General features: G+C 58.5%; 6 protein-coding genes across 6 annotated transcripts; 4 read left to right on the top strand and 2 right to left on the bottom strand.

The window, feature by feature from the left end:
• On the bottom strand, positions 1 to 3,195 carry K437DRAFT_259683 (uncharacterized protein; the record flags this gene model as incomplete). Its single annotated transcript, XM_013385029.1, has 2 exons — positions 801 to 3,195; positions 1 to 724 (listed from the first exon to the last, which is right to left on the bottom strand). Coding segments are annotated over exons 1-2 (2,859 nt in total), but the record flags the coding sequence as incomplete, so codon positions are not given.
• A 258-nt stretch (positions 3,196 to 3,453) lies between these two features.
• Positions 3,454 to 6,447, top strand: K437DRAFT_259681 (uncharacterized protein). The gene is made up of 6 exons (XM_013385028.1): positions 3,454 to 4,198; positions 4,315 to 4,877; positions 4,954 to 5,323; positions 5,421 to 6,003; positions 6,112 to 6,196; positions 6,287 to 6,447. Exons 1-6 carry the CDS (start codon positions 3,928 to 3,930, stop codon positions 6,308 to 6,310), a joined length of 1,896 nt encoding a protein of 631 aa, XP_013240482.1. The 5' UTR covers positions 3,454 to 3,927; the 3' UTR covers positions 6,311 to 6,447.
• A 2,239-nt stretch (positions 6,448 to 8,686) lies between these two features.
• On the top strand, positions 8,687 to 14,282 carry K437DRAFT_35893 (uncharacterized protein). The gene is made up of 3 exons (XM_013385017.1): positions 8,687 to 8,796; positions 8,869 to 10,652; positions 10,729 to 14,282. The coding sequence occupies exons 2-3, from the start codon at positions 8,871 to 8,873 to the stop codon at positions 14,020 to 14,022; spliced, it is 5,076 nt and encodes a 1,691-aa protein (XP_013240471.1). The 5' UTR covers positions 8,687 to 8,796; positions 8,869 to 8,870; the 3' UTR covers positions 14,023 to 14,282.
• An 886-nt stretch (positions 14,283 to 15,168) lies between these two features.
• K437DRAFT_270779 (TFP11-domain-containing protein) lies at positions 15,169 to 18,192 on the top strand (the record flags this gene model as incomplete). Its single annotated transcript, XM_013385027.1, has 2 exons — positions 15,169 to 16,890; positions 16,957 to 18,192. The coding sequence occupies 2 exons, from the start codon at positions 15,169 to 15,171 to the stop codon at positions 18,190 to 18,192; spliced, it is 2,958 nt and encodes a 985-aa protein (XP_013240481.1).
• Positions 18,193 to 18,231: 39 nt separating this feature from the next.
• K437DRAFT_270778 (uncharacterized protein) lies at positions 18,232 to 22,615 on the bottom strand (the record flags this gene model as incomplete). The annotated part of the gene is made up of 2 exons (XM_013385026.1): positions 18,232 to 20,055; positions 20,156 to 22,615. 2 exons carry the CDS (start codon positions 22,613 to 22,615, stop codon positions 18,232 to 18,234), a joined length of 4,284 nt encoding a protein of 1,427 aa, XP_013240480.1.
• Positions 22,616 to 22,853: 238 nt separating this feature from the next.
• Positions 22,854 to 23,569, top strand: K437DRAFT_35743 (uncharacterized protein). Its single transcript, XM_013385016.1, has 2 exons — positions 22,854 to 23,303; positions 23,395 to 23,569. Exon 1 carries the CDS (start codon positions 22,915 to 22,917, stop codon positions 23,242 to 23,244), a length of 330 nt encoding a protein of 109 aa, XP_013240470.1. The 5' UTR covers positions 22,854 to 22,914; the 3' UTR covers positions 23,245 to 23,303; positions 23,395 to 23,569.
• The last annotated feature ends 2,044 nt before the right edge of the window (positions 23,570 to 25,613 follow it).

Below are 25,613 nucleotides of genomic sequence, written 5' to 3'. Positions count from 1 at the left end.
CTGACGGACGAGAAAGTACATGGTGCGCTCAGTATGGTCCGCGTCATCCGGTGGCGGCTCTCGGCCCACGAGTTGATCGAGGAACTTGGTCGTCGCATCTACATGCCCTGTCCTTTGTTCTCCAGAGCTATCAGCTTTACCGCAGCCTGACGATGCTGAACCACGTGTGTCATTCGCAGCAGCACCAGGAGCAGTAGCCGCAGTGCTACTACCTGTTTGTGCATCCATTTCGCCACCTCCCGGCTGCGTCTTGGGCAGGCTGTCCTGGCTCTGGAAGAGGCCCCTGTAACGCCAGAGCTCGCGCCATTCGTCGAGCTGCTCGTTGAAGGCGCGCAGAACGGAAGGGTAGTCGATGTCCAGATTGAGCCCGGATACGGAGGCGGTGGACGAGTACAAGAAGTCAATCTGACGCGACTGGATGCGCTGCAGTTCGACCATGGCGCTGATGCCGACGTCCCACGGTTTGCTGAGCCGCTGCAGGCACCAGTGCCGGCAGTTGCGGATGAGCCAGTCCTCGCGGATCGTGTAAGGCTTGCCCATCTGCCCGCTGAGGCTGCGGTCGACTACAAAGCAGATGTACCACGTCCGCTCGCGGTTCATGATCTCTCGCTCGCGGTCCAGCACAGTTGGGTCGTCCGGCTGCGGGAGCCCAGGTAGCGCAGCGAGACTCTTGCGGTGAAGGTTGAGGTCTGTGGCGATGCGGATCGCTACGCCGGAAAAGAGCCTGTAGAGATCGCACGTCAGCTATCGCGTCAGCCAGCGGATACACGTAGAGAGCACGTACACGACGCAGCACTCACCAAGCTAGATCCTGCTCGAAGCGCTCAGACGGCTGGCACCACATGCTGAGGAGCAAGAAGCCCTGTACGATCTCGACGCTTTTGTATCCCATATCGAGGATCTCGAATGCGCACTTGCGCGCGTACATGAAGCACTGTGCGTGCAGCTCGGGCCTGCGGGTGTAGAAACGTGCCGCAACGGTGCAGACGCACGTGAAGAGGAAGCGCGAACGGCTGCAGAGGAACTCGGGCGTGTGCCAGTCCGGGTCGAGGAGGAAGACGTGCTGCATGCAGTAGTTGAAGAAGATCTTGAACAGGTCCAGCACCTCTTCCGACGAGACGATACCCTGCGTCAAGATCTCTACCTGGAAGTCGCGTTCGATGATGATCTGGCGCAACGGCAAGATCGTCATGGGTCCCGGCTTGAAGTACGTCTCGTTCGCCACACCGAGCGACACGGGCTCCTTGCCGCCGCTGCTACCTGCGCCGCCGCGGTCGCCGGCAACGGACCCTTTTCCAGATGAAGCGTGGCCGCTGCCGGAGGCTGCTGCTGCATTGCTGCCGCTGACACTGCCACTGCCTGTAGCTGGTGACGTGCCGTCTTTGCTGGTGCTGTTGCTCGGGCTGCGCCCGTGACCCGAAGGCTGCTGCTGCTGCCTCCTGGCTTTGTGGCTGTTGTGCAGGCTTGCCTCGGCGAGCAGGCCGAGCGGGTTGAGCGTGTTGTCCGGTAGCGCATGCATCCGCGGGGAGCTGGAGCGGTAGCGCCCGACCGTCTCGCGCTGCGGCATCGGCTGGGCGCGGTGGTAATGCGGCATCGGCTCGAGGAAGCGTGTGCCCGTCGTCGCCGCCGCTCCTGGAGCAGTAGCAGGCATGGAGCCGCTGCTGGCGGCAGCAACAGCGGCGGCCCGCGCCGCAAGGGATACTGGCAAGGCGGGCGACCGGGCGCTGTCCGCAGGGCTGCCGGCGCTGATGCTCGGCGCTTGGCTGCTGCTGCTCCTCGACGCCGCTAAGATGACCGGGTCGAGGCTACCGCCGGAGAAGGCCTCCTGCGCTGCGGCGGCCATGGCGGCGGCGGCCTCGTCGCTCTGGCCCTGGCTCTTGTTCTCCTCATAGTCGCGAACCAGCTTGTTCAGGTCGCCCGTCCGCGGGGCGGAGCGGCGCTTAAGCGCCTCGTGCGCAGGGAGTATGCCGGAGAAGTGCGGTTCTTGCTGTTCGGATGTGTACCGGTCAGCTCGCGCAGCATCGGCCGTGTCCCCTACGGGGCTCGGACTGCGCGTCGCCATGCCGCCGAGCTGGGCCGCAAGGCTGGGGTGGCGGATGCTCTTCAGCACGGTCGCCAGCGTCGCCTCCATCTTTTTCAGACTCTGTGCCATCGCCTCTGCGCGCTGACCCTTGTTCCCTTTTTTCCCTCGATTCGACTGCTCAAAGATGCAGTCGTGCCCCGAGTTGCGGCAGCGATTGCAGGGCGGGCCCTTTTCAGCACCGACGCAGCGCATCTTCAAGCGTCGGCAGTTGGTGCACGCCTTGGCTCCACGACTGGGCTTGGGCTTCTTGCCATCGGGTCCGACCGCATTTTTGGGGCCAGATGACCCGTTGGCAGCGTTGCTCGGCCCATCTGCCTTGCGCTTGGTGTTTCCAGGTCGTGAGGCCGCTGTGCTGTCCCTCTTGCGCTTCTTGGCGCCGCTGCTGCTGCCCTCGGCGTGGTCCTGTTCGTCCTCGTCCTCTTCGTCCTCGTCCTCTTCTTCTTCCTCCTCCTCCTCCTCCTCCTCGTCGTCTTCGTCGTCATCGTCCTCTCCTCCGTAGCGTTCCTCCGCTTGCGCCTGCGTTCGTCCCGCCCCGGCTGCTGCGACCATGTTGAAGTCGGGTGGAGGGATCGTGCTGAGCCTGCTCCCGCCACCATTGGGCGTGCGAGTGCCGCTGGTCTGGTACTGCGGGCTGTATGTGCCGTGGATATGGCCAGAGTAGGCCGAGGTGGAGTGAGACGACATCCCGTGCGAAGCTGCAGCGGGTACGGATGCTGGTGGCGGCGGAGGATAGGACGCGTGCCCTGCGTGGTATGGGCTCATGGCTGTCTCTGGCGTGTGTGTGCCAGAGTAGGTCGCGGAGAGAGCAGGGTAGTGGTGACTGCCGCTGCCGGCGTGCGGGTTGGATGTCATCTGTGGATATATGTGCGGGAGACTAGATGGGTCCTAGCCAGGAGCGGATGGCTCTTACGACATGCGGCAGTCGCTGTTTTTTTGGCTAGCTGGCTGCGCTGCGCGTTCAGCCGTCGAGCACAGACGCTGGCTACGTTGGGTGCATGGTTGCTACTTTTGCAGGATGGAGCATGTAGCCTTGTCCAATCATTGCCTGTGTACACCCAAGGCCGAGGTCATCAATGTTAGTCTTGAGTCTCGACTGAAGCACTACTTCCTACACATACTCTCACACGGGCGGGGAAAATGTTCAACCGGCGCCCGGGAAATAGTCCGTTCAGTGCCAGAAAAAGAAGAGTCTCCTGGGGAAGGGGGGGGCATATGGGTGGACTGACTGACTGACTACAGCAGCGATGGGAAAGAACCGCGCTGCCCTCACTCGCAGAGAGTGTGTGCGAGAGCAGAAGCGCCGCCGTACAGTGTCTACAAAGGATCCATCTCACCTCATTGCTCCCATCTTCTGCCTTCTTCGTTGCCCACGCTTGCCTTGCACACCTTCTGAACGTCCCCCCACATCAACTTTGTGGCACCCGACTCGGGGCTTGCCTACGCATCGGCTGCTGCCAGCGTCAAGCTTGGGCTGCGCTTTGCGATCTTCTCCACAGAGTCTGGAAAGCTCGCTGTGCTTACCCAGAAACCCCCCTCCCCCCTAGGGACAGCACATACATCCATTGTATTCGCGCGTGTACGCTGCTGTGCAGGACTCGCCTTGGCCCTACAAAGTCTCCGCGTAGCTTCGCTTGCTTGCTGCCTTGCCTGCCTGCCTGTACCTGTCTGCCTGCCTGCCTGCCTATATCTGTGCTCGGCTGGGTGGATGAATCGTCGGATTCTTGCAGCCTCCCAAGTCATATTTGCTTCAGGCAGCCAGAACGCACACCCACCATAGCGAGCAATCCTTTATCCCACTCGCTTCTCCGCATCCTCTCGCAGGCAGAACGACACGTTCGGGCAAGATGGCTGCTGCAACGCACCCGTCCGACAGCGGAAGCAAGATAATCCAGCTCCCCCCGCGCTCCGAATGGCGCTTTGAGCTGGAAAGAGGCGAGCGCATCGCCATACGCCTCCTCGGGCCCTACCAGGGCGGCGGCGCGAGCAGCAGCAGCAGTAAACCAGATGCCGACATCTTTGGCGCTGAGATTGCACAGGGCGAGGACAGGTGGTACACCTTCGGAGATGAGGCAAAAGGAGCTGTCACCAGCTGGAATGGCGCGGCGCTAGAGATGAGTGCCTCTTTAGCCCAGAGTTATCTTTGACGACAGTCCAAGCTAACAGGCCCTCCTCTTCCACCCTTTCTTTCTTGCTCTCTTGATCGGTTTCTTCTGTCATTCGCCCGCACGTAGTAGGCTCCGTGTCAACAGACTACGTCGCCGACGAGCCTTCACCAGCTTTCTCCGCGTACGCGAACCTGCATCTGCTGCTGGAGAAACGGCGGCTCGGCGCGCGCGCGGAGCTGCGAGCCAACGACGCCTCTCTTGCGGCGGCACTGGCCGAGGAGGAGCTGCAGCGACTCAGCGGCAAGCGCCCAACAAGCGTACTGCAGGACAGGGATGGACTTGCGTCGGAAGCCCACACCGAGGAAGGCAAGCCGGCGGCCGCAGTGGAGGGGGGCGCGGCGGGAGCGAGTGCCTACAGGCCCGAGGGCCAAGGTCCGCGCGTGATGGTCGTCGGCGGTGAGCCGGCAGGCAAGACGTCACTCGTTAAGCTTCTCGCCAACCTCGCGCTGCGCAGTCCGGCGGTGTGTGACATTGGGAGAAAAAGAAAGCAGGACGGGAAAGAGAACGGCGCGCTGGGCGGCGGGGGCGGGGGCGCATCTAGGCAAGAGGATGAGCATGCCAAGCAAGAGGCAGAGGACAGGCAGATCACAGGATGGTGGCCAGTTATCGTCAATCTTGACCCATCAGAAGTGAATGATGGAAGGGCACGGCCAGTACGTGCGTATTCGAGTCAAGAATCTGACAATGCTTGCCTTCTTACCACAGGGCGCACCGCCTCTGCCGGCAACACTGTCCGCCATTCCTCTTCAACCAATTCCACTCCCCCTTCTTCCCTCTGCGTCCCCCGCTCTTCCCTTTGGCACGTTCCCGCAAACGACGGGCTACCTCCAGTCGGGCTCAGCGACCGCGCAGGCTGTATCGCCGTTGGTGCTATGGCTTGGCCGCACGTCGCTGCGCGAGAATGAGCTGCATGCGCGGCGGCTGATCGAACATCTCGCTGAGGGTACTGAGCGCAGGCTCGCGCGGGATCCCAGAGCACGCATGAGTGGCCTTCTCATCGACATGCCCGGCGTCACGACCGCGGACGGGAGAAACAAGTATTCACTGCTGCAGCACACCATTCGGACGTTCAAGGGTAAGTTTTCATTTCCCCGCGACGCGCAGTGATGCGAACCTCTCTGACGCTGACTGACGCACGCAATCGTCGCCTGCGCTCCTGGCCCCATCTCCAGTCGATATTGTCGTTGTGTTAGGCCACGAAAAGCTCAATATCGAGCTGAGCCGCGCGTTCCCCGCTGGCTCTTCGGGTGTCTCGATCGTCAAGCTGCCCAAGTCTGAAGGCGTCGTCGAGCTCGACGAAACGTACAAAGAGCGTTTGCGCAGAGCGCAAGTGCGCAACTACTTTTACGGCGGCGGAGGCTCTGAAGCTGATCGCACGGCCTTCAAGAGTGCAGAGTACGGCGCTACTGGCATCGGCGGCAAGCTCGGCGAGCCGCTTGGCGGCGTGCCGGTTCTCAACGCATTCTCGACTTCGATCCCGCTCGACCTGCTCGAGGTGTACCGTATTGGGCAGGAGAGCATGGCGCCGACATCAGCGCTGCCGATCGGCGCCTCGCGCAGCGTCACCGCCGCGCAGCTTGTCAAGCTCGATCAGCTCAACTCGACCATGGACCAGAGCAGCCTGCTGCACGCTGTTCTCGCGCTCGTCCAGCCCCCGCGCGGAGGCGGCGGTCCCGGGAAGGCGGATAGCGAGGTGGAGCCGCCGCCGGAGGACGATGAGATCCTTGGCGCGCAGGTGCTGGGCTTCTTGCATGTGTGAGTCTCTCATATGCCACACTCTCCAATCGAAGCCGACCACACTGTATCCAAGGGTGCTGACGTTTGCCTCCACGCACTCTGCCTCTCCCTTGCCCCATCTTGCAGCGCCGACATCGATGCTCAGAGGAAGAAGATGACCGTGCTCTCTCCTTTGCCTGGAAAGCTGCCCAGCAAGACGGCGCTGCTCGGAGTCAGTATTCTTTCCCTTCCGCAGATCTTTCAATACCACGCTCCTTTAACTCGGACTGATACGTACGCCCCCCTTCCCTTGGCTTGGCAGACGATTGATTGGCAGGACGTATGAGGGCCTTCCGTGTCGTGAGGGAGCCCATTGGTCGTCCGGAATTTCACGGCCGTTGCAAAGGCCGTGCGGCATGCAACACAACATGTACTATTGCACCATTTGGTCATAGCACTCTCAACGAGGCACATGAGGCGTTTGACTGAACCCTTTTGAAGCGTGGGTGTGCTCCTGACAGAAGTCGATGTAGGTGATTCTCAGTGTCCCTGGAATGCCACCGGAAATCTCTGCCTGGGAGCCGCGACGCGCCGCGCGCGCGTACGGATGGCCGACGCGTAAAGTACTCAACGCAGTGTTACACACGTGGCAAGCCCTGAGCGCGCCATGCCCGCTACTCATCTTTACGGTGCTACCTACGCTCAAAATGTCCGTCCTTCCAAACAACGGCTCATCGCTCATCATGTGAAACATGTAGCTGATGTGCCTCGGTATGACAGTGGGTACATGTTGTATGTTCTTATTTTAGCCTCCTCTCTGGCGTTTCACATGATACTGTTAGGGCCGCAACCTGCTGTAATCTGTTGTGATTCTCGTGCATAATAGAGTGTGTACGAATACGCTCGGGTCCGCGACCCGCTCAACCTAGCCGCGTCTCCACCTTCCTCTACTCTCTAGGCTGTCTCAGACTGTCCTCGCGGGCTCTATGTAACCATCTCGAGCTCGAAAGCCACAGGGGCTCAGGCCTTTCAAGACCTACTCAGGCAGACGCAGGGCCTCCAGGCCGATAGCTGGCCACTAACCGCTGGCTACTGCGGCAGGCTGTGCAAGAAAGTGGCAGTTGGCGCCTGCCAGTTGTCACTCAACTGTTGCAGGCTATACAAGCTGTGGTCTGCTGAGTGCTGTGTGGCGGACTGTGGCTGACCAGATTGGCGAGTATGGCCGGTGCGGAAGCTGGCAGGCCAATTCACAAGAACATCCTTTTGCCTGATTTACCATCATAGTTCGGTGCAATGTGCGCACACTTGAGTAGACACTACATGGACATACATTTTTTCAGAACATTCAGTTGTTACCTGTTGAGATATACAGTCTCGTGCACAACGCGAGTTGATCGTTCGCAGTCGACTGTTCCGCACTGCCGCACTCGATTGCACCGGAAGCTTATGTTGCTTCTACAGTCCATGCAATACTATGGACATACTACCTAAATATTGCTATGGATTTGAATCCAACACATCATATACACTTTTTTGGTCATCACCACCCGGTCCTGGTTCTGTAATATCTGTCGGCATAACTCCTGATTTTAGACGAGGGTCAACTGCTGCTTTCTCTTCCTTTCGAAGGAGACCCCAGTGGCTACATAGCATGGCCGTGGAAAGCCTGGAGGGCTCGTCAACCAGCAGGGCATGGGTACGATGCACTGGTGTAGTGCAGCTGGCAAGCCGGCGAACTGGGACTAGTTACGATTCGCTCCATATGTCTGGAGGCTGCAGGTTCTGCTGATAGGCTGTGCTGGTGTGGGAATCCATCATCACGTCCTCAAGTTTACTACCAACGGCTGCAGGGGGCAGATGGCGCTTTCTTGGATTGACTCGACCTTCATCGCCATCGTGCCAGACCTGCCATCGTCAAAACCATGGCCCCTTTGTTGCTGGTAGGGATTCGGCGTCACAGGTCGTCAATATTCGGCCAAGTAAACCACAGCAAGCACTATCGGCGGTGGTAGCACGCTTGAGTTATTGCGCTGCCCCTTTCTCCGACGCGATGGAGACTCGTATGGAAAGAGAGGGGTGCAACACATGTGCCTACATTGGAACTTTGGTGGGACGAGTGAGGATCTGCTGTCCAAATGAATAGGGTTGCATCCTGAATCAGGCGGCGGGCCGCATTTGGCCCCTCAGCAACCCGGAGTCGCCGAGGGATCGATGCTGCTCGGCAGCAGAATAATCCCAGGACACAGGCGTAATGCCTGGGAGGTACTGGCCGCGTGCTTTTGTTTGTAAGATACAGGCGGAAGGTGCCTGAGTGAGCTTACGCCTACGGCTGGCACTAGAGTTGAGATAGGTGTGTCAAAGCCATTGCTTGGAACCGAGTGGCGGAACGTGATCGTCTCCCAATCGCGTCGAAGCCCTTCAAGCCCACCCACGCGACGTCGAAGCCGTCCGCATTAGCTTTTCCAATTGGCCTGACCTCGTCTTCGAAACCATTTTGCATCCACCTCCTTCTCCAGCTCAGTTCCATCCACACCCTCACCTCGCAGGCCGTGCATCCATCCCCTTCGAGACGCCACAGTTACATCCACCCCGGCTGCCGTCAACAATTGAGCAAGCCCGATGTGCCGTCGCTAGCATTTCGCACCTGCTCCCCACCACCGCTCCATTCTGGCTGCATCCACTCTCTTTTCCACCCCTTGCACTCAATGCCTATGCATTCGTCTGAATTCCGTCGTATTAATATTCTCGACCCCCATTTACATACGCCTACATTCTCAGGATTCAATGCTGAGCTCGCGTGATTGTTCCCCAACTGTCATTCAGCGGTATTCAGTGAGTTTTGAGAGTGGATGCAATATTCATGCTAGGCGGAGTGGTGTACTGATTTCCCGACATTTGCTACAGCAATGGGCCAGACGCAGTCGGCAACTGCAACTCGTTACCACCCCTCGGCAGTATCGCTGAGTGATTTCGAAGACGCATTTCAACCCATCGACGCACGCGCCGTCAACCTTGACCACAACAGCCCCAGCCAGCAGCTGGAATCGAATCTATCCTCGCCGGCAGTGACGCCATTGTTGACCGGCATCCGCGCCAGCGACTATGCTCAGGGCCAACAAGATGCATATGGCCGGTTGGTTCAAGGTAGCATCCACTATAGCACAAGCGTCCCCCGCCATGCCTACTCGCAATGTCGGCCAAACCTGCATCAAGGTGGACAGCCGCGCCAAGCGCACCGTCGAGAAATTTCATTCCTCACGTCAGATGGAGGAGCCACGGCCAAGTCTGGATTCCTGCAACGCGGCACACGTCGCCTGTCGTCAGTCTTCAGCGCTGGCTCGGGATCAATAGTAACTCGCAGACAAGAGTTGCTATCTTTCCTCAACCCGGTACCAGTGCATTCGGAGCAGCGCAATACCTCGAAGGATGGCGCGGCGCACGCGATACATCAGATGAATGGCAAGCGCAAATTTATCGGGCCTATGCGGTCCCGGCCGGGTGCTGCTCAGCAACCCCTTCGCGCCGGCGCTGCTCACGTTCCGCAGGACACGTTTGTAGTGCTTCCACCGCCCTCATCCACTAGCTGGATGTTTGCTCACGGCTCACTTCCCAATGCTGCACAGCAAAAAATGGCAGATGTGCACGGCTATCGAGAACCAACCCTCACTTCTCAGCCTTGCTATCATACTCAAGCAGCAGCGTCAAACACCGCACTGGTGCCGTCTCAAGGTCAAAGCGCTGATAACGCATGCGGGCAGAAGCGCGATAGCGAACGACGGTCCCGAATCGTCCGTCGTCCCATGATCCGCAGCCATAGCCTTCCCAACTCCACATCTGTGGCGATGCAAGGTTTCCTTCCTGCGTCTGATGGCCAAAACGCGCCTGAGCCATTTTCGCAAGAGGTGAATGCGCCACCGACAGCCACGCTGTCGATGATCACGCCATGGTCTGTCGCTCGCTCGAGCATCACACCGATCCCTGAAGGCGAGGAAGACGAGGAGTTGAGCGAGCGCAGGGGGAGTGTGAACATGCAGGGGAGCACTAGTGTATGCAAGAAGGGTGGTGATAAGGTGACCAGCCCGCGCATGGGGCCGTGCGTGCTAGCTGCCAAGGAGAAGCACTCAAGCGTAACAAGTAGCTCGGGCGCCAGAAGCAGCGGCAACGGAGACAGCGGTAGCGCTACCGGTAGTGGCAGTGGAGGCTATACGGGGGCGTGGGTCGACGCTGATACCTCCGACTCAAGTTCCTACAGCCTTGGAGGGCTAACCCCTTCCTTTTGCCGTGGCAACGTACGCAACGAGCGCAGAGACAGCGCTGAAGGCGGCACGGTGCCAAGTGTCCAATTTTCTGATCGTGGTCACACGCCGAACCCCGTGCCTGAGCCGCTGGCGTTTGCGCTAAAGCAGGGACTGGGACATGTGTACGTCGATGACGATCACGACCCAATGAACCAGCCTGCTCTTCGCTCTCGAACCCGCCCAAAAAGCTGGACGCCCGGTGTTGGCGACTTGGAGCGATTGCACCAGATCAGCACGGGCACAACCCAGCCACGAACGCTACCCATAGGACTGGTGCGCACGGCTAGCTCTGCATCGGGTGAAGTGTACTATACACCTGAGCCGGAGACACCGAGCGGGCTCAACATCGCGTTCCTAGACGCGCAGCGTAACACAAGGCGCAACTCCAGTGTGAGTCGTGTCGTTTCATTCGGCGTGGACGTGCTGGTGAACTGACTTTCCCTTTCCAACTCGGGCCTTTCAACAGAGCCTTTTGAAGCTGGGCGAAAATCAAATCGAGCGGGAACGCTTCTTCGGCCCACAGATCAGCTCATTTCACCCGCGTCCAGCGGCGTCAAGCGCCCACGAAGCATACGTGCATCCCAAGGACAATACCATCTTTCCCACGACACCCACTTCCATCTTCGAGCATGCCGCGCCCAATTTTTCGCCAGAGAGCACATTGAAAGCTGCTACCCGCACCCCGAGCCTGCGCCACTCTTCTGGATCCGGCTCGGTTGCACAAGGCACAAGAGGCCGCAGAAAGGCTGAGGCACTGTCGAAGCGAGAGTCGGTCACCTCTCGTCCGGCAACGCATTCGCGTTCGAACTCCATGTCTACCGCACACATCGAAGTCGAGACGCTCCGAGCTGGTCCGCGCGCACACATTGTCGACGTCGAGTCAGCTACCGCGTTGTTTGATCGTATCAGCGTTGCTGCATCCAAGCGCAAAAGCCTTGGTCTGTTTAGCCGCTTCAGGCGCGGGCGCAAGGGCCGCAGGAAGCATACCATGCGGGGAGGCTCCGAATCGTCTGTATCAGCTGCTGCAATCACCGAGCAGAAAGTCATTGCTAAAGGCAAGGGTAAGCAAAGCAACAATGCTTCGCCTGAGCGCCGACACCCGAAACAGCATGCTGTCCGCAGTGTCAAGCGCACCTCGATCGTGAGCCTGCGGGCGAAGGCACGGTACAGCGACTCCAGCCTTCGCAACAAGTTAATACTAGAGAGGCTGTCAACCATTCAAGGTACACCGGTTGTAAACGATCGCGCTTCAGTCCCCGATACAATGCGTACCGAAACAAAGCTCCAACCTCAAGAAGGTGCTTGGGAGGACGTGGAGGATCGCACTGCACTCCTCGCGTCACCTGCCGCGAAGTCTCTCGCGCGTCGGTCCGTCGGATGGGACAGGTCCAAATCCGAAGGTTCGGATGCGTCCGCGTCGCCGCCCACTGCTGTAGTCGCGCACATGAGTCGCACCAAATCCACGCCCTTCTCAACCACCTTTGGCAGCAGTTCGGAGAAGCTAGGACAGATCATCAACAGCTACGACGTCTCTGCTACCATCCGTGGCTTCGACTCTGTGCCGGTCAGTTCCACGCTTGAGGATCAGGGAGCAACTATGGACCAACACACGTATTTGAAAGCGAGGGAGTTTTCGGAATGGCAGAGGTACGAGCTTGCTGCCTCGGGCTTCCCTTCCAGCGGATCGGTGCCCTTTGAGCTTGTGCCACCACGACGCAGGTCGAGTTGCCGGAAGCGGTCCAGCCTGAGTTCGACGTCGGAGTCTTCGCACAGCTCCCCTGTGGCCGCGCAAGTCAGCGCTACCTATCAATCGCCCGAATTCCTCACGCCGGCTTCCATGAGCGTACATACTCAACATGAAGTGCGCAATTCGAGCCCACACGCCTCAGGGGGAATGCGAGAAATCTTGCCCTCGAATTTGGGCATTGATGACGAGCAGGAACGCTTCCGACAGGTGTCTATGGAGGAAGATCGAATCGCTGGTCGTCCCCGGCGACCACTGCCTGTGCCGCAGATTTGGCCATTCACGGGAAACAACGCGTCCGGCCACCTTTCCAGTCTTGGATCCGACTACAAGCACCGAGGCGATATGCTCCGAAGCCGCGAGGCCTCCGAAGCAACAGATGCAAGCGTTGGTGTCATCAGTGTGAACCCTTCCGAGCCAGTAGACTTGGGAGGCGCGTTGACCGATCTCGATCCCAGGAACTCTGGGTCGAACGCGTTTGGGCATATCAAGAAAAACAGCGGCGACAGCGCTACGGTTGTCAATACGGCCGCGCCCGCACGGGCAATCACCACGACCACAGCTCGATCCGTCGATGGCGAAATCAGCCATGAAAGCGACCCATTCGCCAAGACTTTGCTCCACCAAACTCAAGCTGCGGACAGGGCATCCAGGTCACCCTTGGAAAGATCGAACGTTCTTCATCCTTTCGCCAGCCCGACGTTTGGAACACATCCGCCGGATCCGCCGCAGGGTCAGCACAGCTTCCGGGGGGATGTGCGCGGATCGCGATTTTCTAGCAATTCGACAGATTACCGCAGCCGGATCACGGAAGTTTATCTTGAACCTGCAGTGCTCTACTCTCGCGTGTCCCCAACAACAAACCGAAAGTCCCATGGGCGACACCGATTCAAGTCTCACCCGGCGGCGCCTCCTGGGCTTTCGGACCTGGACAGTTCAGGTGACACGTTGCCAGAACCTGTCCCGTTCCCAGAAAGGGCCGTGCAGGCCAGCTTGGCCGCACTACACGCCCTGGAACGCAGCGACGACCTTGATCGTGAATGGGCCTTTGAACGACTAATGGGCATGGCTAGCAGGAGCGGAGGGGAACAGTTCGCGGCTGCACGCCGGAGGCTTGAGCGTCTCCAGGGGAGCAACGACGATGTCGACCCTCCTACTTTGCAGCACAGTCGACCAAGGAGACGGACTGACCCGTACCGGAGCTCACGCCTTCATCGCAAAGCATCCGAAGATTCTTCCAGCGGCATAGACGAGACATTTTCTCGTCACAGCGCTTCACGTGCTCGCCGGCGCGCCGGAGCTGACCGCAGAATGGTGAATGCCTCTGGCATGACTACCGTGTCTCGCCTAAGCTACTACACCGGCTCCGAGTCGGAGGATGCAGCGCAAATTCTGCGGCTGCTTTCATGTGATCGCTTGAACGCTGGCACTGGCGCATTCACGGGCACGACTGCCGCCACTGGCGCGAGCTCATGTCGCTTCCTTCATGTGCCCGAAGCCCGCATGCGCAGGCCACGTATGCCCTCCGATTGGCATCGCTCTCTCGCGATTGACGCTCAAGTGGAGCTGCCGGATGTTACCGAGCATTTGAGCAACGTGCCTACAGTTCAAGAGCCGGCGCCCCCTCCGCTCGATACGGAGCGAGCGGTCGGCATGACCAGGCATGTCCCCACGCCAATAGAATGGGGCGAGAATATCGTCCCAGCGCTTCGCAGCCGTCTCAATCGTGAGGCAGAGCAGCAAAGCTCGTCGTGGATGCCTGCACCTGCGCACGACTCACCACCTGTCCGTAAAAGGCTGCAGGTACCACAGCGTACTGCGTCCAGGCAGGCTACGCAGCCGTTGGTACGAGGGTTCGATCGGGAGTCATTCCCGACGCCATCGCTGAGTGGAATGGACGTGCTCAGTCCACCTCATCTCTCACGCAGGAGCTCCACACACAGTAAACAGAAGAAAGGCTACGGACTGAACGACATTATGGCATGGCAAGCCTCGCTGGATGTCGTCCAGGCGTAACTGTAACAACATATTCTTCAGCCAACGGCATACTCTTTTTCGTCTTCGATCGCGATTACCGCCTTCTATTTACCTTTCGCCTTCCCTACATGCACAAGGCTTGGCTTTCATTCGATAATTTGCGCATAATATGTAAGGTATGATGCATGGTAGAACGCAGCGACATCCCATCCCGCCTCGCTCCTCAGGCTTGCGATCGAGCGCGACTGTGCGAGCGAATCAGGCCGCGGCCTCCCTCTTTCCACGTTACACGGGGATTGTTTAAGGCTCCTCTGAGGACTGTGTATGCAAAAAGTTCGATCACCCCTTTGACAAGGCGGCAGCCTGTATTCTATACCCTACCATGAGGTAGGTCTAGCTCTCCTTACGATCACTGTTTGCTCGCCCGCCAACAACTCTTTTGCTACCTTACCCTTCCGTGGCATTGAAGTCTTTGTGATCTACATGATACCACTGAAGGCTTGCGATCGAGTGAAGGCCGTGCAGAGATACGAAGGTGGAACCAAGTACGATCATCCCGTTATCGATTGCGCGGGGGCCGCCTCATGGTGGGGACAGAAGCAAAAACTGCCGCCTTAGCATAGCGTCTTTTGCCGAAGACAGGTCGAAGTTTCCACGAAGGGACGCTTTCGAACAATGCTTTGGCTTCTGCCAGCGACATGAGCGACGGCGGGATCGTACTCGGCGCGCGCCCCTTCCGTGCTCGATCTGCAGGCGATTGAGGGTTACCAGCGCCATGATTCAGATTCGCCCGATGTCGCCCATGCTGTGGGAGGAAGGGGCTGAGAGCATCATGAGAGCGTAATGTGTGAAGACTGGGAACAAGGTGAGGGACGGTGGTCTTGTAGACCATATGTTTCAGGAGAAAATACGGCAGGCTGCTCTCATCGTCAGATTGAACGAGACAGGGGTCCGCGCCAGCGCTCAAGTGAGAGCGCAGCAAAGTGTCTCATCTTACTAGGAACTCATTCTTGTCACTAGATCATGGTGCCTCTCCGTTCTCATCTAACCGATGTCAGTGACACTTTTGAATGCCTTTCTACAAGTCAATTGCAGTTTAAGGAGGTTGGCTGGTCAAGACTCAAGACTGTGCTTTTCCAATCGATCATCTTCCGGAAGTCATGCGAGGAGCAGCTAAATGAAGTGATGGCTCGCCGCAAAAAGGCGCACATCGACGATTACTCGTCGTCCGACGGCGACTCGGACGGGGATAACTACGCTTCGGACGAACACGGCCACGATGGCAAGCGTCGCAAAAAGTATCAGACCAAAGATGATCACATCTATGGTGTATTCGCCGAAGACGAGGATGATGAGGCGCAAGAACGAGATGGAGGGGTGGGAAGGACAGTACGGGGGAGGGACCGCAAGGGAAAGAAGGTCGACTACTTGAGAGGGCAGGCGTTCGTACCTGCTTCTTCGAAGGGCGCGCAGCAGGCATCTGCTGTGGAAGACGAGAACGAAATTGAACAGTCAGACTCTTCATCAACTTTTGAAGGGAAAGAGGATGACCCGCTCGAAAAGGAAATGCAGCGCCTTCGCCAAGAACCAATAGACGAGGAACTTGCTTTGGAAACGCGGCCTGCATTTGGAGGCCTGGGCTTCAGTGGACCAACTGCAATGGCAAAGGAAGCGAAGAAAGAAGCCAGTGGAGCTGGCTTTAAACCAACGTCGTTTGTCAGCTCGAGAAGTGGCATTGGCTCAAGAAGGCCGGATGCAACCTCGTCGCAGACGGAGGAGCAGGTACAGGGTACAAACCGCGCAAATGGACAGCCTGGTCTACGTGCAAGACCGGGTATCGCAAGTACCGACTCAGGCATCAGCACGCCCGTCGCTTCAACTTCTAAAAACCAGGTACTGGAAGATGCCGGCCCTGCTCCTCTCTCGCATCTGCCACCCAGCTTTGGATCGACCAGGCCTTCATCCTTCAACGACAATGGCCCTTCTGTCTCCAAAAACTCATTCCTCTCATCAACTAGTGGTAGAGGCAAGGCTGCGGTGCAGAAAGGATCGAGCATCAAGTTTGGCAAAGGGTTCAATCCTGCAGAAATGCTGGCGAAGATGGGCTGGTCCGGTGGAGGGTTAGGGAAGCAGGGAGAAGGCATCGTCAACCCGATTGACGTGCAGGTGCGACCTGAACGAGCGGGTATGGGCTTCGGCGGTAGGCGAGAAATGACTGAGCAGAATCGCCAGGAAGCCCGTCGACGCGGTCAAGTCTTCTCTAGCGATGAAGAAGACCAAGCGGCCGACAAGGGAAATGGGCAAGGAAAGGGCAAGGCGAAGACCAGAGATGGTCGGTCCGCCGGTCCACGTGCCTGGACAAAAGCGGAGAAGAAGCCGCGCAAGCCCAAGATCGAGCATCGGACATACGAAGAGATCATCGAAGAAGCTGGTACATTGCCGAGCACCGACGCAGGAATAGGGCAAATCATCGATGCAACCGGACGAGAGATGCGTGAAGTCTCCTCTCTGGCATCGGCACTTGCTCAACATGCGGTTCCCACGAGCGACAGTACACGTCTACCTGAACTGCGGCACAATCTGCGCCTCATCTGCGATTGCAATAGGCAGGCGCTCGATGAGTTGGCGAAGGAAGGCGCGGCGATACGAGATCGACAGAAGTGGGTGCAGCGCGAGCTGGAAGAGGCAGAGCGGAGGATCATCAAAGAAAGCAAAGGCGCAGACAGTCTCAAGCGGGTGCTAGAGCTTGTGCGGGACATCGAAGGGCTAGGTAGAAAGGCTCAGCTGGATCAGAGCTTGGGCCTCGATGTGTTCGACACGATAGTCCAACGCCTGCAGAGAGATTTCGCTGACGATGTCGTCAAATTCAGCCTAGATGAGGCATTAGTGGGAGCAATCGCTCCAGTGGTGAGTCCAACCAGTTCAACGGTTCACTTCCTTGAAATTGACTAATCGTCCTCATTCCTACTTCAGGTCCGCCGCATCGCAACTGACTGGGAGCCTCTGAAGGAGCCAGTAAAGATGACGCGCCATTTGAAGCGATGGGCCACCGCTTTGCGTCTGGAAGAGCCGCAGCGCAATCAGAAAGGAAAAGGTGCCATGACGCCTTATGAGACTCTGCTCTGGCAGATCGTCATGCCCAAGATCCGGAGTGCGATCAACAACGACTGGGATCCGCATCACCCCAGTGCGGCTGTCGTGCTTGTCACCGCTTGGTCAGCCGTGCTGCCACGCTTCATCAAGGACAACACCATGGATCAACTTCTCCTGCCCAAGATCAAGAAGAGTCTTTCCGAATGGGACCCGCGCGGTAGCACTTCCGATCTGCAGCACATCGTCTTCCCATGGTTACCAATCTTCCCTGAACGAGCAGAAGAACTTCTGACGGACGCGAAGCGACGCTTCCGATCTGGCTTGAAAGCCTGGAAACCATCGCGCGACATACCTTCGGGCACACGCAAGTGGCGTGAGGTATTCAAGGAGAGCGACTGGGATTCGATGATGTTAGATGTCATCGTACCCAAGCTCGGCGCGGCTCTGCGATTCGACTTGACCATCAACCCCAGCAAGCAGGACATGAGTCCGCTCGAGCGCGCACTCCAGTGGACAGATTTATTACGCCCAGGCGTTCTGAGTCGCATTTTGGAGAAAGAATTTTTCCCCAAATGGCTGGAGATTCTACACATGTGGCTCACCCAGCCATCCGCTAACCTGGACGAGGTGGCTCAATGGTACACGTTCTGGAAAGCCTGGTTCCCGAAAGCTGTTGCTGCCTTGCCGGGCATCTCGCAAGGATTCCGACGCGGCCTCGACCTTATCAACGAAGCCATCGAACTTGGTGATGAGCGACATAGCAAACTCCGCAAGCCGGACATTACACCAATGTCCCGAACTGAGTTCGCCGCAGTGCACAAGGTGCAGAGGCAGGCAGAAGTACCCGTCGCAAACCGACTACCCGAGGAAGTGTCCTTTAAGTCTCTCGTCGAGGAGGCAGCCGCAGAGGCGGATCTCCTCGTCCAGCCTCTCAATCGCACGGAGTCGACATCCGGAGCCGCGCTGTACCGCATCTCACGAGCGCTCGACGGCAAGCACGGCATCAATTTCTACATTTCGGATGACGTGTTATGGCTGGAAGAGAGAGATGCGACAACAGGTCACGTTCAATACTTGCCCGTGGGCATGCAAGAGCTGTTCGCCAAGGTCAAGTAATTGTAGAGTACATGCGTACGTACGATTGTTATGTCCCTTTCACATTGCTAGCCTCTTCTTCCTACGCTTGTCTTTCAATACTCCCTGAGAGCCCAGAGAAGAGGGCGTGAAAGCAGACTTGTCCGTGTCCATATTTGAAGAGTTGGTTGGCGGGAGACCCTGCGCTTTGACGGGGGGCAGACTCGATGCGACTTGTGGAGGACAAGGGATGCTTGCCGATCCGTCGTCAAATTCATCAAAATCGCCTATGAGAAACTCTTCCTGTCGATCAGGGCTGACAGAAGGTTTATTTACTGTGCCAAGACGCTTGAGCCCGTTTCTTCCACTGCTGGCGCCAACGCAATCTGGGAGGGCGAACGTGTCCCAGCCCAACTCATCACCCTCGACATCCTCAGCTGTGCCTCGCGCCAAGTCCCAGGCCGGGTCCTCCTTGTCAAATTCTTCATCCGACGGGCCGGAACTGATGGCGGTCAATGGCGTCTCCGCGGACCCAGCGCCTCCACGCTGGGATAGTGAGTCGGAGAGCAGAGACTTGTTCGCCTCGCTCGACACGGCCTCGGCGAAAGTTCGCTCGTCGTATTCAGCGTCGTCGAAAGAGAGTGAGGTGCCTTTTCCCTTGGGCTTGCCGTGGTCATGGGGACTGCTAAACTTGCGCACGACCTCCATGCTGCGGCCCAGACCGCTGCGTGCACGTTGCATACCCTCGCCGATGCCGCCGGCGACAGAGCGGATGGGGATGCCTTTGCTGACGTTCTGCGTCCATGTGGGGCTGCGAGCGGGCAGGCCTTGCGGGAAGCTGGGGATAGTCGTGCCGACACCTGCGGCCGCGAGCGCCTCGCGGTCCCAGCCGGCCTGCAAGATGGCAGAGCCGAGATCTGCGTCGAAGGAGTCGGCGTCGCCGAAAGGCGTCATTTCGACGCCCGTGCGCACGCGCAGTGGCTCGACGGCCGTGCGATGCGCGTCGCATGCATATTGAATCGCCAAAGGCGGATTCGCATATGTGCTGAACTGCATTTGTGGGCAAATGTAGATGTGTGAGGGCATTGCGCGCGGGAGCTTGATGTATGTCTCAATCTCCGCACCGGACACCCAAGGTCTGGACGAGCTGTGGCTTCGTGCATGTGCTCGAGAAGGCATATAAGAAGCATCGCGGTCTGCAGAGAGGCCCAAGACAGCAACGGACTGCTCGACATGTCGCGTAACTCTCGGCCAAGCAAGTGCTGGCAGCTCAGTGGCTGGGGACGACACGAGGTACGCGAATGAATGAGCGTTGTGCCGGTCACCGAACGCGCTCTTCCTCAGCATCTCCGTTAAACCGGATACGTGGGAGGGCGATGAAGAAGCTGATGATGACGACGGGCGTCTGGGATGTTGGTGCTGAAATGTCAGCTTTGCCTTGTTCTGAAGGAGATGCCCTGTTGCACCATTAAAGTTGACGATACGCGCTGTGCGTGCGTCCTTGCCGGGCCTGTCGCGCATGACGGCGATGCACGGCCATGCGGACGCGACACGCGTCGCGTCGCTGTCCGATTCAGTCCTGTCAGCGACAGTCATCGTGAGCGCTGCGCTCGCGGACGCATGAGCAGCGACGGAGATTGTGGTGCAGGGCGGCGGCGGTGGCATCATCGAAGCTGCTGACGGCGCTCTAGCGACGGCGCCAAATAGGGAGGAGCTACTCGCAAGCAGCAATGGCGACTGCGTGCACCTTCCCTGTAAGACGGCCGACACGTCGACGGGCCCGCCGCCATGAGGGTTCAGAGCGGCTATGTGCGTCGTGCCTCGCTTGGTGCAGACGAACAGCAGGTGCGAGTCACGGCTCCACTGGGCATCTGCTACGTGCGCATTGGTCAGGCCGCGTGTAATCTGTGATAATTTGCGACCAGAAGGGGTGGGGAAAATAGATCAGCACTGAAGCATTCCCTTACATCGCATTGGAGATGCGAATTGAATCAGGGTTTCTCACCTTGTAGATTGGCTCGTCTTGCGCAAGCCCAGCTGCTGGCGCTGGTGCTGCCGCCACGCCAGCGCGAACGCTGAACTTGGCATCGACGGCGTACACCTGGAAGACGCGCCCGAGCACGTCGGCGCTGAAGAGCATCTCGCCCGTAGGGTTGAAGCGGAGCAGCGCAAGCGGCTGCTGTCGCGCCTGCGAGAAGTGCGCAACGGCACGAAGGGCAGGCGCCGGCTGTCCTTCCTGATTGCCTGGAGAGCCGAGATCGAGCACGCGGATGCATGTGCGTTGAGCAGTGAACAGTTGAGTGGAAGCGTTCGCAGTGGTTTGCAATTGCTGCATCATCCTTCGCTCTCTGCCTGCGACCGCTGCCGCGGGATCCGCGACGCCGCCGAGATAGTCAGCACCCATGCTGCCCAGGGCCTTTGCTCCCGAGAAGACACTGCCCCCGACACGTTTCGCAACATCGTACAGCTGCTGCTGCTGCTGCTGCGTCGTTGCACCTAGACCTGCGGTCGCAGAAGCGGAAGCGCTTTCGCGGTCAGCCGCCGTTCCACTGCCTGAAAGTGAGCACGACGCGGAGAGCAAAGGCGGCGACACGACAGCAGCGTCCTCACGGCGCCCGCGCCTGTGCAGCCTCGCGGACGAACCCGCGCCAAAGCTGAGAGCAGCGCTCGACGCAGCCGCGGCCGGCTTGGTCGATGCGTACGCCAGCAGCCGGCCGCTGATGTCGAATGCGGGCGCGCGGTCCGCGAAGGGCTGCGCCGTGTCACGCAGCGGCGAGTGCAGCTGCATAAGCGTCCGAGACGAGTGGATGTGGATGCTTGAGTCGGTGGCGGGGGAGCTGGCGCGCGACGACCAAGCACAATCGACAGTGGATAAAGCGATGATGATAAAGTTCGCGGAGAAGCGCATGCTCGCGTACGCTGCTGATGTCGCGGAGGCCGAGGTTGGTGACGATGCCAGAGGAGCGGACTGCACAATCTTACCGGTAGCGAGCTCGAGTTCGAGTAGAAGGAAGCCGGTGGCGGTTGCTGGAGCGCGCGTTGCAACGACTGCAAGTAGCCTGAGCTCCCTGTCGGCATTACCACTATCAGTGCCCTCGCCATCGCGACTGCTGCAGTTACGCCAGCGAAGCCTGGCAGATAAAATCTCCATACATTCGCCTCCATGCGCTTCCGCTTTCGCCTGTTCCTTCGAATGAAGGAACGCAGGGGGAAGCCGGAGCACTTCATCTAACCTGGTGCAGCCCTCCTTGCGCCAGACCTGTAGGCTGCCGTCCTTGTAACCGATTAGCAGAAAAGACACGGAGCCGAGCTTGTCCCAGTGCGACCAGGCGACAAGGCGCTGCTGCGTCAGCTGCGCGGCTGGCGTGCTAGCCGTCGACGGCGCAGCAGTGTTGGCAAAATCCTCGAAGAACCTCGGGTGTGCCGCCGCTTGTACAGTCCGTACCCCGTCGCGCCGCCCAGCATCGCTGAGGCCTGCTTCTTCCAGCTGCGCCTGAGCCTGCTCCTGCTCCAATGGCGGCGCGAAACCGCTGGCTTTGGCGTGCTGCACCGCGGCGGCGTAGAGGCCCTTGACGGCGCTGCGGCCCGCGTGTGCGAGCGCAAGTGCAGACTGGTAATTCTTCGGGCCAACGAGGGCGCCAACGATCGCTGCGGAGGGTGCGGATGATGATAATGATGATGAAGAGAAGGCGTGCCCAGCGGCTGCGAGCGCCGCGAACGGCTCGCTGGCGATCGACAGGCCTGCGTGCTGAACCAGCGGCTTGGTGCTTCTCCTGATGTCCACAGTCTCGGGGGAGGCAGGAGGAGCGGTGGCGGTCGAAGCAGAGGTAGTGGGAATAGCGGCCAGAGACGGCGCGACCCACATGTGGGTGCTTCTCTCGGTTGGAGACGAAAGCAAAGCTGCGTGTGTCGCGTCGCCTCTGCTGCTGGCTCCTGCCGGAGGGGCGGAGGCAGAGACGGGCGAGCTGGGATGTGTGGGAGAGTGCTTGTCGAGTGATGAGGGCGGCGAGGGCGAGACGCTTTCGGGTCGAGACGCAGGCGGGTTGGCAGAGGCGGGCATGGTTACGATGCTGGCGATGCTGCTTATGTCAGGCTCTGCTATGGTTGTGTGCGGTTTGGGGGAGAGCTGCTCGCCGAGAGCACGTCCGCGTGAACTCATCCCATGCTCATGGTTTGCATCTGCTGCTTCTTCCGATGATGCTGCTGCGATATCAATGCTATGGATCTGCTTGTACTCGTGGTCGTCGTGCGCAGTCGCGTCTCGGCTCGACGATCGGCTGCTGCTGGACGCGCGTCGTATCTCGGAGGCGGGAGGCGCCTGCTGCTGGTACGTGTCGCGCTCGCTTGATGGTACAGCGTCGGACTGCGTGTGTTTGCTGTCCAGAAGCAGCTGCTGTCTCACCTGGTTGCTGCTGGTCTTTGTCAGTCGCGCTTGCTGGCGTGCAAGACGGCGCGCGGGTGACATGGGCTGGTGTTGCGCCTCGTCTGTCGAGTGTCTCTGCAGCAGCGGCGCCACCTGGGGAGCACAGGGATAAAAGGGAGCGTGGATGTGGTAATCGGATCGCTCAGCTAGCCATGCATCGTCACTTTCGAGTCGATGCGAAGTACATGTGCCGGGGGGATCAACCAAATCAAGGGTCGATCATTACCAGTACTATCAATAGCATCGCATCCATCCGCTATCCATCATCCCCGCATCATCAAGGCAACCTCCCGGCCGCAATTGTGGGTTCGTTTGCGTGCGTGTCAGCCAGCTGGGCGTCGATGACCAGCGAGCGTGTGGGGCTGGGGCTGTGCCTGCAACCCTACTCTGTTGCTCATATCCGCTTCTGCGAGCCCCGCTGTTTGCCCCAGAGCTCCCTCGTCGGACCAACCACTCTCGTTGCTTGTTTCAACACCGAATACTTGAAACTGTTCAACAGAGATCCTCTGCAGGGGACTCAACGGAGAGGAAACGGGTCACGGCGGTGTACGCCTAGCGTCCGTCCTTCGCACGGTTGCACTTTCCGCATGCACTGTCTCCGCAGTTTCTGCATGCGATACACCAGAAGCACACCTTCCATGCACCGTTCACACGTTGCAACGCAGCATTGATTCATCACGAGGCATACATTACACACAATGGGCCTTGGACAGTCAGAGCTTTGCCAAAGGTATCGTGGTCTTCTGGTCTACACGCTCTACTCTTCGATCCTCTTGAGACGCTTTGTTCCCTTCCTTCCTTGGTGCACGTGGGTATTGCAGCATTCGCGGTAACTGGCGGATGATGAGTGAGCGCGCTTGGCCTCAACCCACAGATGGTTAGCAGAAGTCAACATGTCGAGCGTCAAGCCTGCAGGCATCCCGCATCAACAGTCAACGCGTTGAAAGGAAAAGAAGAGTTTCCTGGAAAAAGGCACCCGGCACATCCTATCTCATGTCTCTTTCACACTTGAATGTAACTTCAAATAGTTGCAATTTGCTCGTCTTTCCGGCCTTCAGGCGGCCGGGCTCCACCAGTGTGATGAAAGACTTCGCTGACACCTCTCCATACACCACCCTTTTCGCTCCATGCCAACGCTGGCCACGGGTGTTCGACGGTGCCCAGTGCTCTACAAGCTGGTATACATATTGGCTTCTGGCCTCCAAAGGCCTGTCAGTGTGTCATCGGACATGGTGCCATATACCACCCTGGTGCGCCAGCTGATGGCCGGAGAAGAGCGCATTGAGCAAGCGCTGTATAGTGTACCACTGTGCATCATTATATACACTTGTGTACCATGCATACCGGCTGTGCCTGTAGAATGAAGAATCGAAGGACCATTACCAGTCGTCTTGAGATTGGCTGTCGACGTGAGGGCAGAGCGACAGTAGGGTGCGGATGGCATACGATCTAATCATATCTACCCAAAGTCGTGCACAAGCCATCGCAAATCATGACTTGCTCATGAGGTCTGGGCTCCGACGCCTTGTCGGAGTGCAATGTGTAAAACCTCATTAATGCAGGTACGTTAGTACAGCTAATCAGTGGCCAGCAGGGTCGAGCAATGATCAAGCCCGCTAATGTTAAATAGGAGAACAACCTCAAGCCGTGGCCGGTCGAAACAACATCCGAGGTCTGTTGAGGCAGAAGCCGGATGGGGCAGGAACTTGGTGTAGGAATTCGCCTGCTGGACGCTGTAGGACAGATGACAAGGCGTGGAGAGTAATGCGATGCTGATGATAAATGACCCCCCCCCTAGCAGATTCATTCCAGAACCTGGAGAAGATATTGATTCTGCTCGCTCCCGAAGTCGCATGCGCGTGGCTTACATGGCGGGAAGGGAAGCTTGTCGTAATGCGCACTCATCATCATTGGTGGCCGATCGACGGTCTTCCGTTTTGTCCGGTCCGCAAAGCAGCATTGGGAACGGGAGGAGCACACAAGGCTCTCGCTCTCTCTCTACTTGACTCACCTCTGCCTGGAAACACGTTCCGTCCCTGCTCGCCAATCCCATCTCACACAACGCAGAATCCAGACCTGTCAGGTCCTGCATGCACCCAGGTACAACACGATCTGCGCAGGGCGTAAGCAACCGAATCACAACAACGTCGACACGGCTCGAACCAGAATAGAACTGACCATACCATATCGATTCGAAGTTTGATCGTGCGAAGAGCGGCATTCACTGCTAGGGAGACAGGACCATGCCGCACAAGGTCTGGCATCGGCATGGGAGCGGCGGTGCTCCTACTCGTCATCGGCCCAGTCTTTGTCGGTGATGCGGTAATGAACGTGCGAGGGGTTGGCGCTGGGCCATGCGGGGTATATACATGCTGCCGTGCTGCTGATGCAACTTCGCAATGGATGGTGAAGGGTATGTATATAAAGCATGTCTTCTGGGCTGTTCGCCTGTCGTCAAGTCCACACACCCTTCTTCCTCACCACTCAGCATCAAGGCTGCTCTTCCCGCCCAAACACTCCTGCTACTCGTCTTTCATTGCTCTTCTCTGCCACTGTCGCGGCCGCGTCCGCTTTCGCCTCGCCCATCTAGGTCCGCGCGACCACCGGCGCCAGAAAATTGGCTTATGACCCTGCAGGTTCCGCAAAGGTCAACTTGGCGACGCGCGGTTGCCACAATGGTGCCTGTGTGATCGAGCAAGTCACTATTATTGGGACGAAGGACCTTCTTCTGATTTGCTTGCGCTGCGTTCGCGATGTACAGACACGTATCCCAGCTCCCGCATCCTGAACGGCGGTTATCTCGAGAGCATCAGCGAGGTGATCATTGGCAAATGCTTGCAGGACTGTGAAAGCCATCAGCAACAGTACGTCGACTTGAGTACGAGTCCGGGATACGAGTTATGAACCGAAGGTCTGACTTACCTGCGTCTCCGCAACGGGAACAGCTAGAGTACGGTTACCAGAGCTTCTGCGGATCCAACATCGACATGGCTGCCACCCAGGCCGATAGCGCATCCCCGCTCCGCGCCGGCACCAACGG

This window comes from Tilletiaria anomala (assembly GCF_000711695.1).
Source record: "Tilletiaria anomala UBC 951 chromosome Unknown K437scaffold_131, whole genome shotgun sequence".
Lineage (NCBI taxonomy): Eukaryota > Fungi > Basidiomycota > Exobasidiomycetes > Georgefischeriales > Tilletiariaceae > Tilletiaria > Tilletiaria anomala.
Note: the sequence above shows the minus strand (reverse complement) of the source record. Positions and strands in the feature narration are given on the sequence as shown.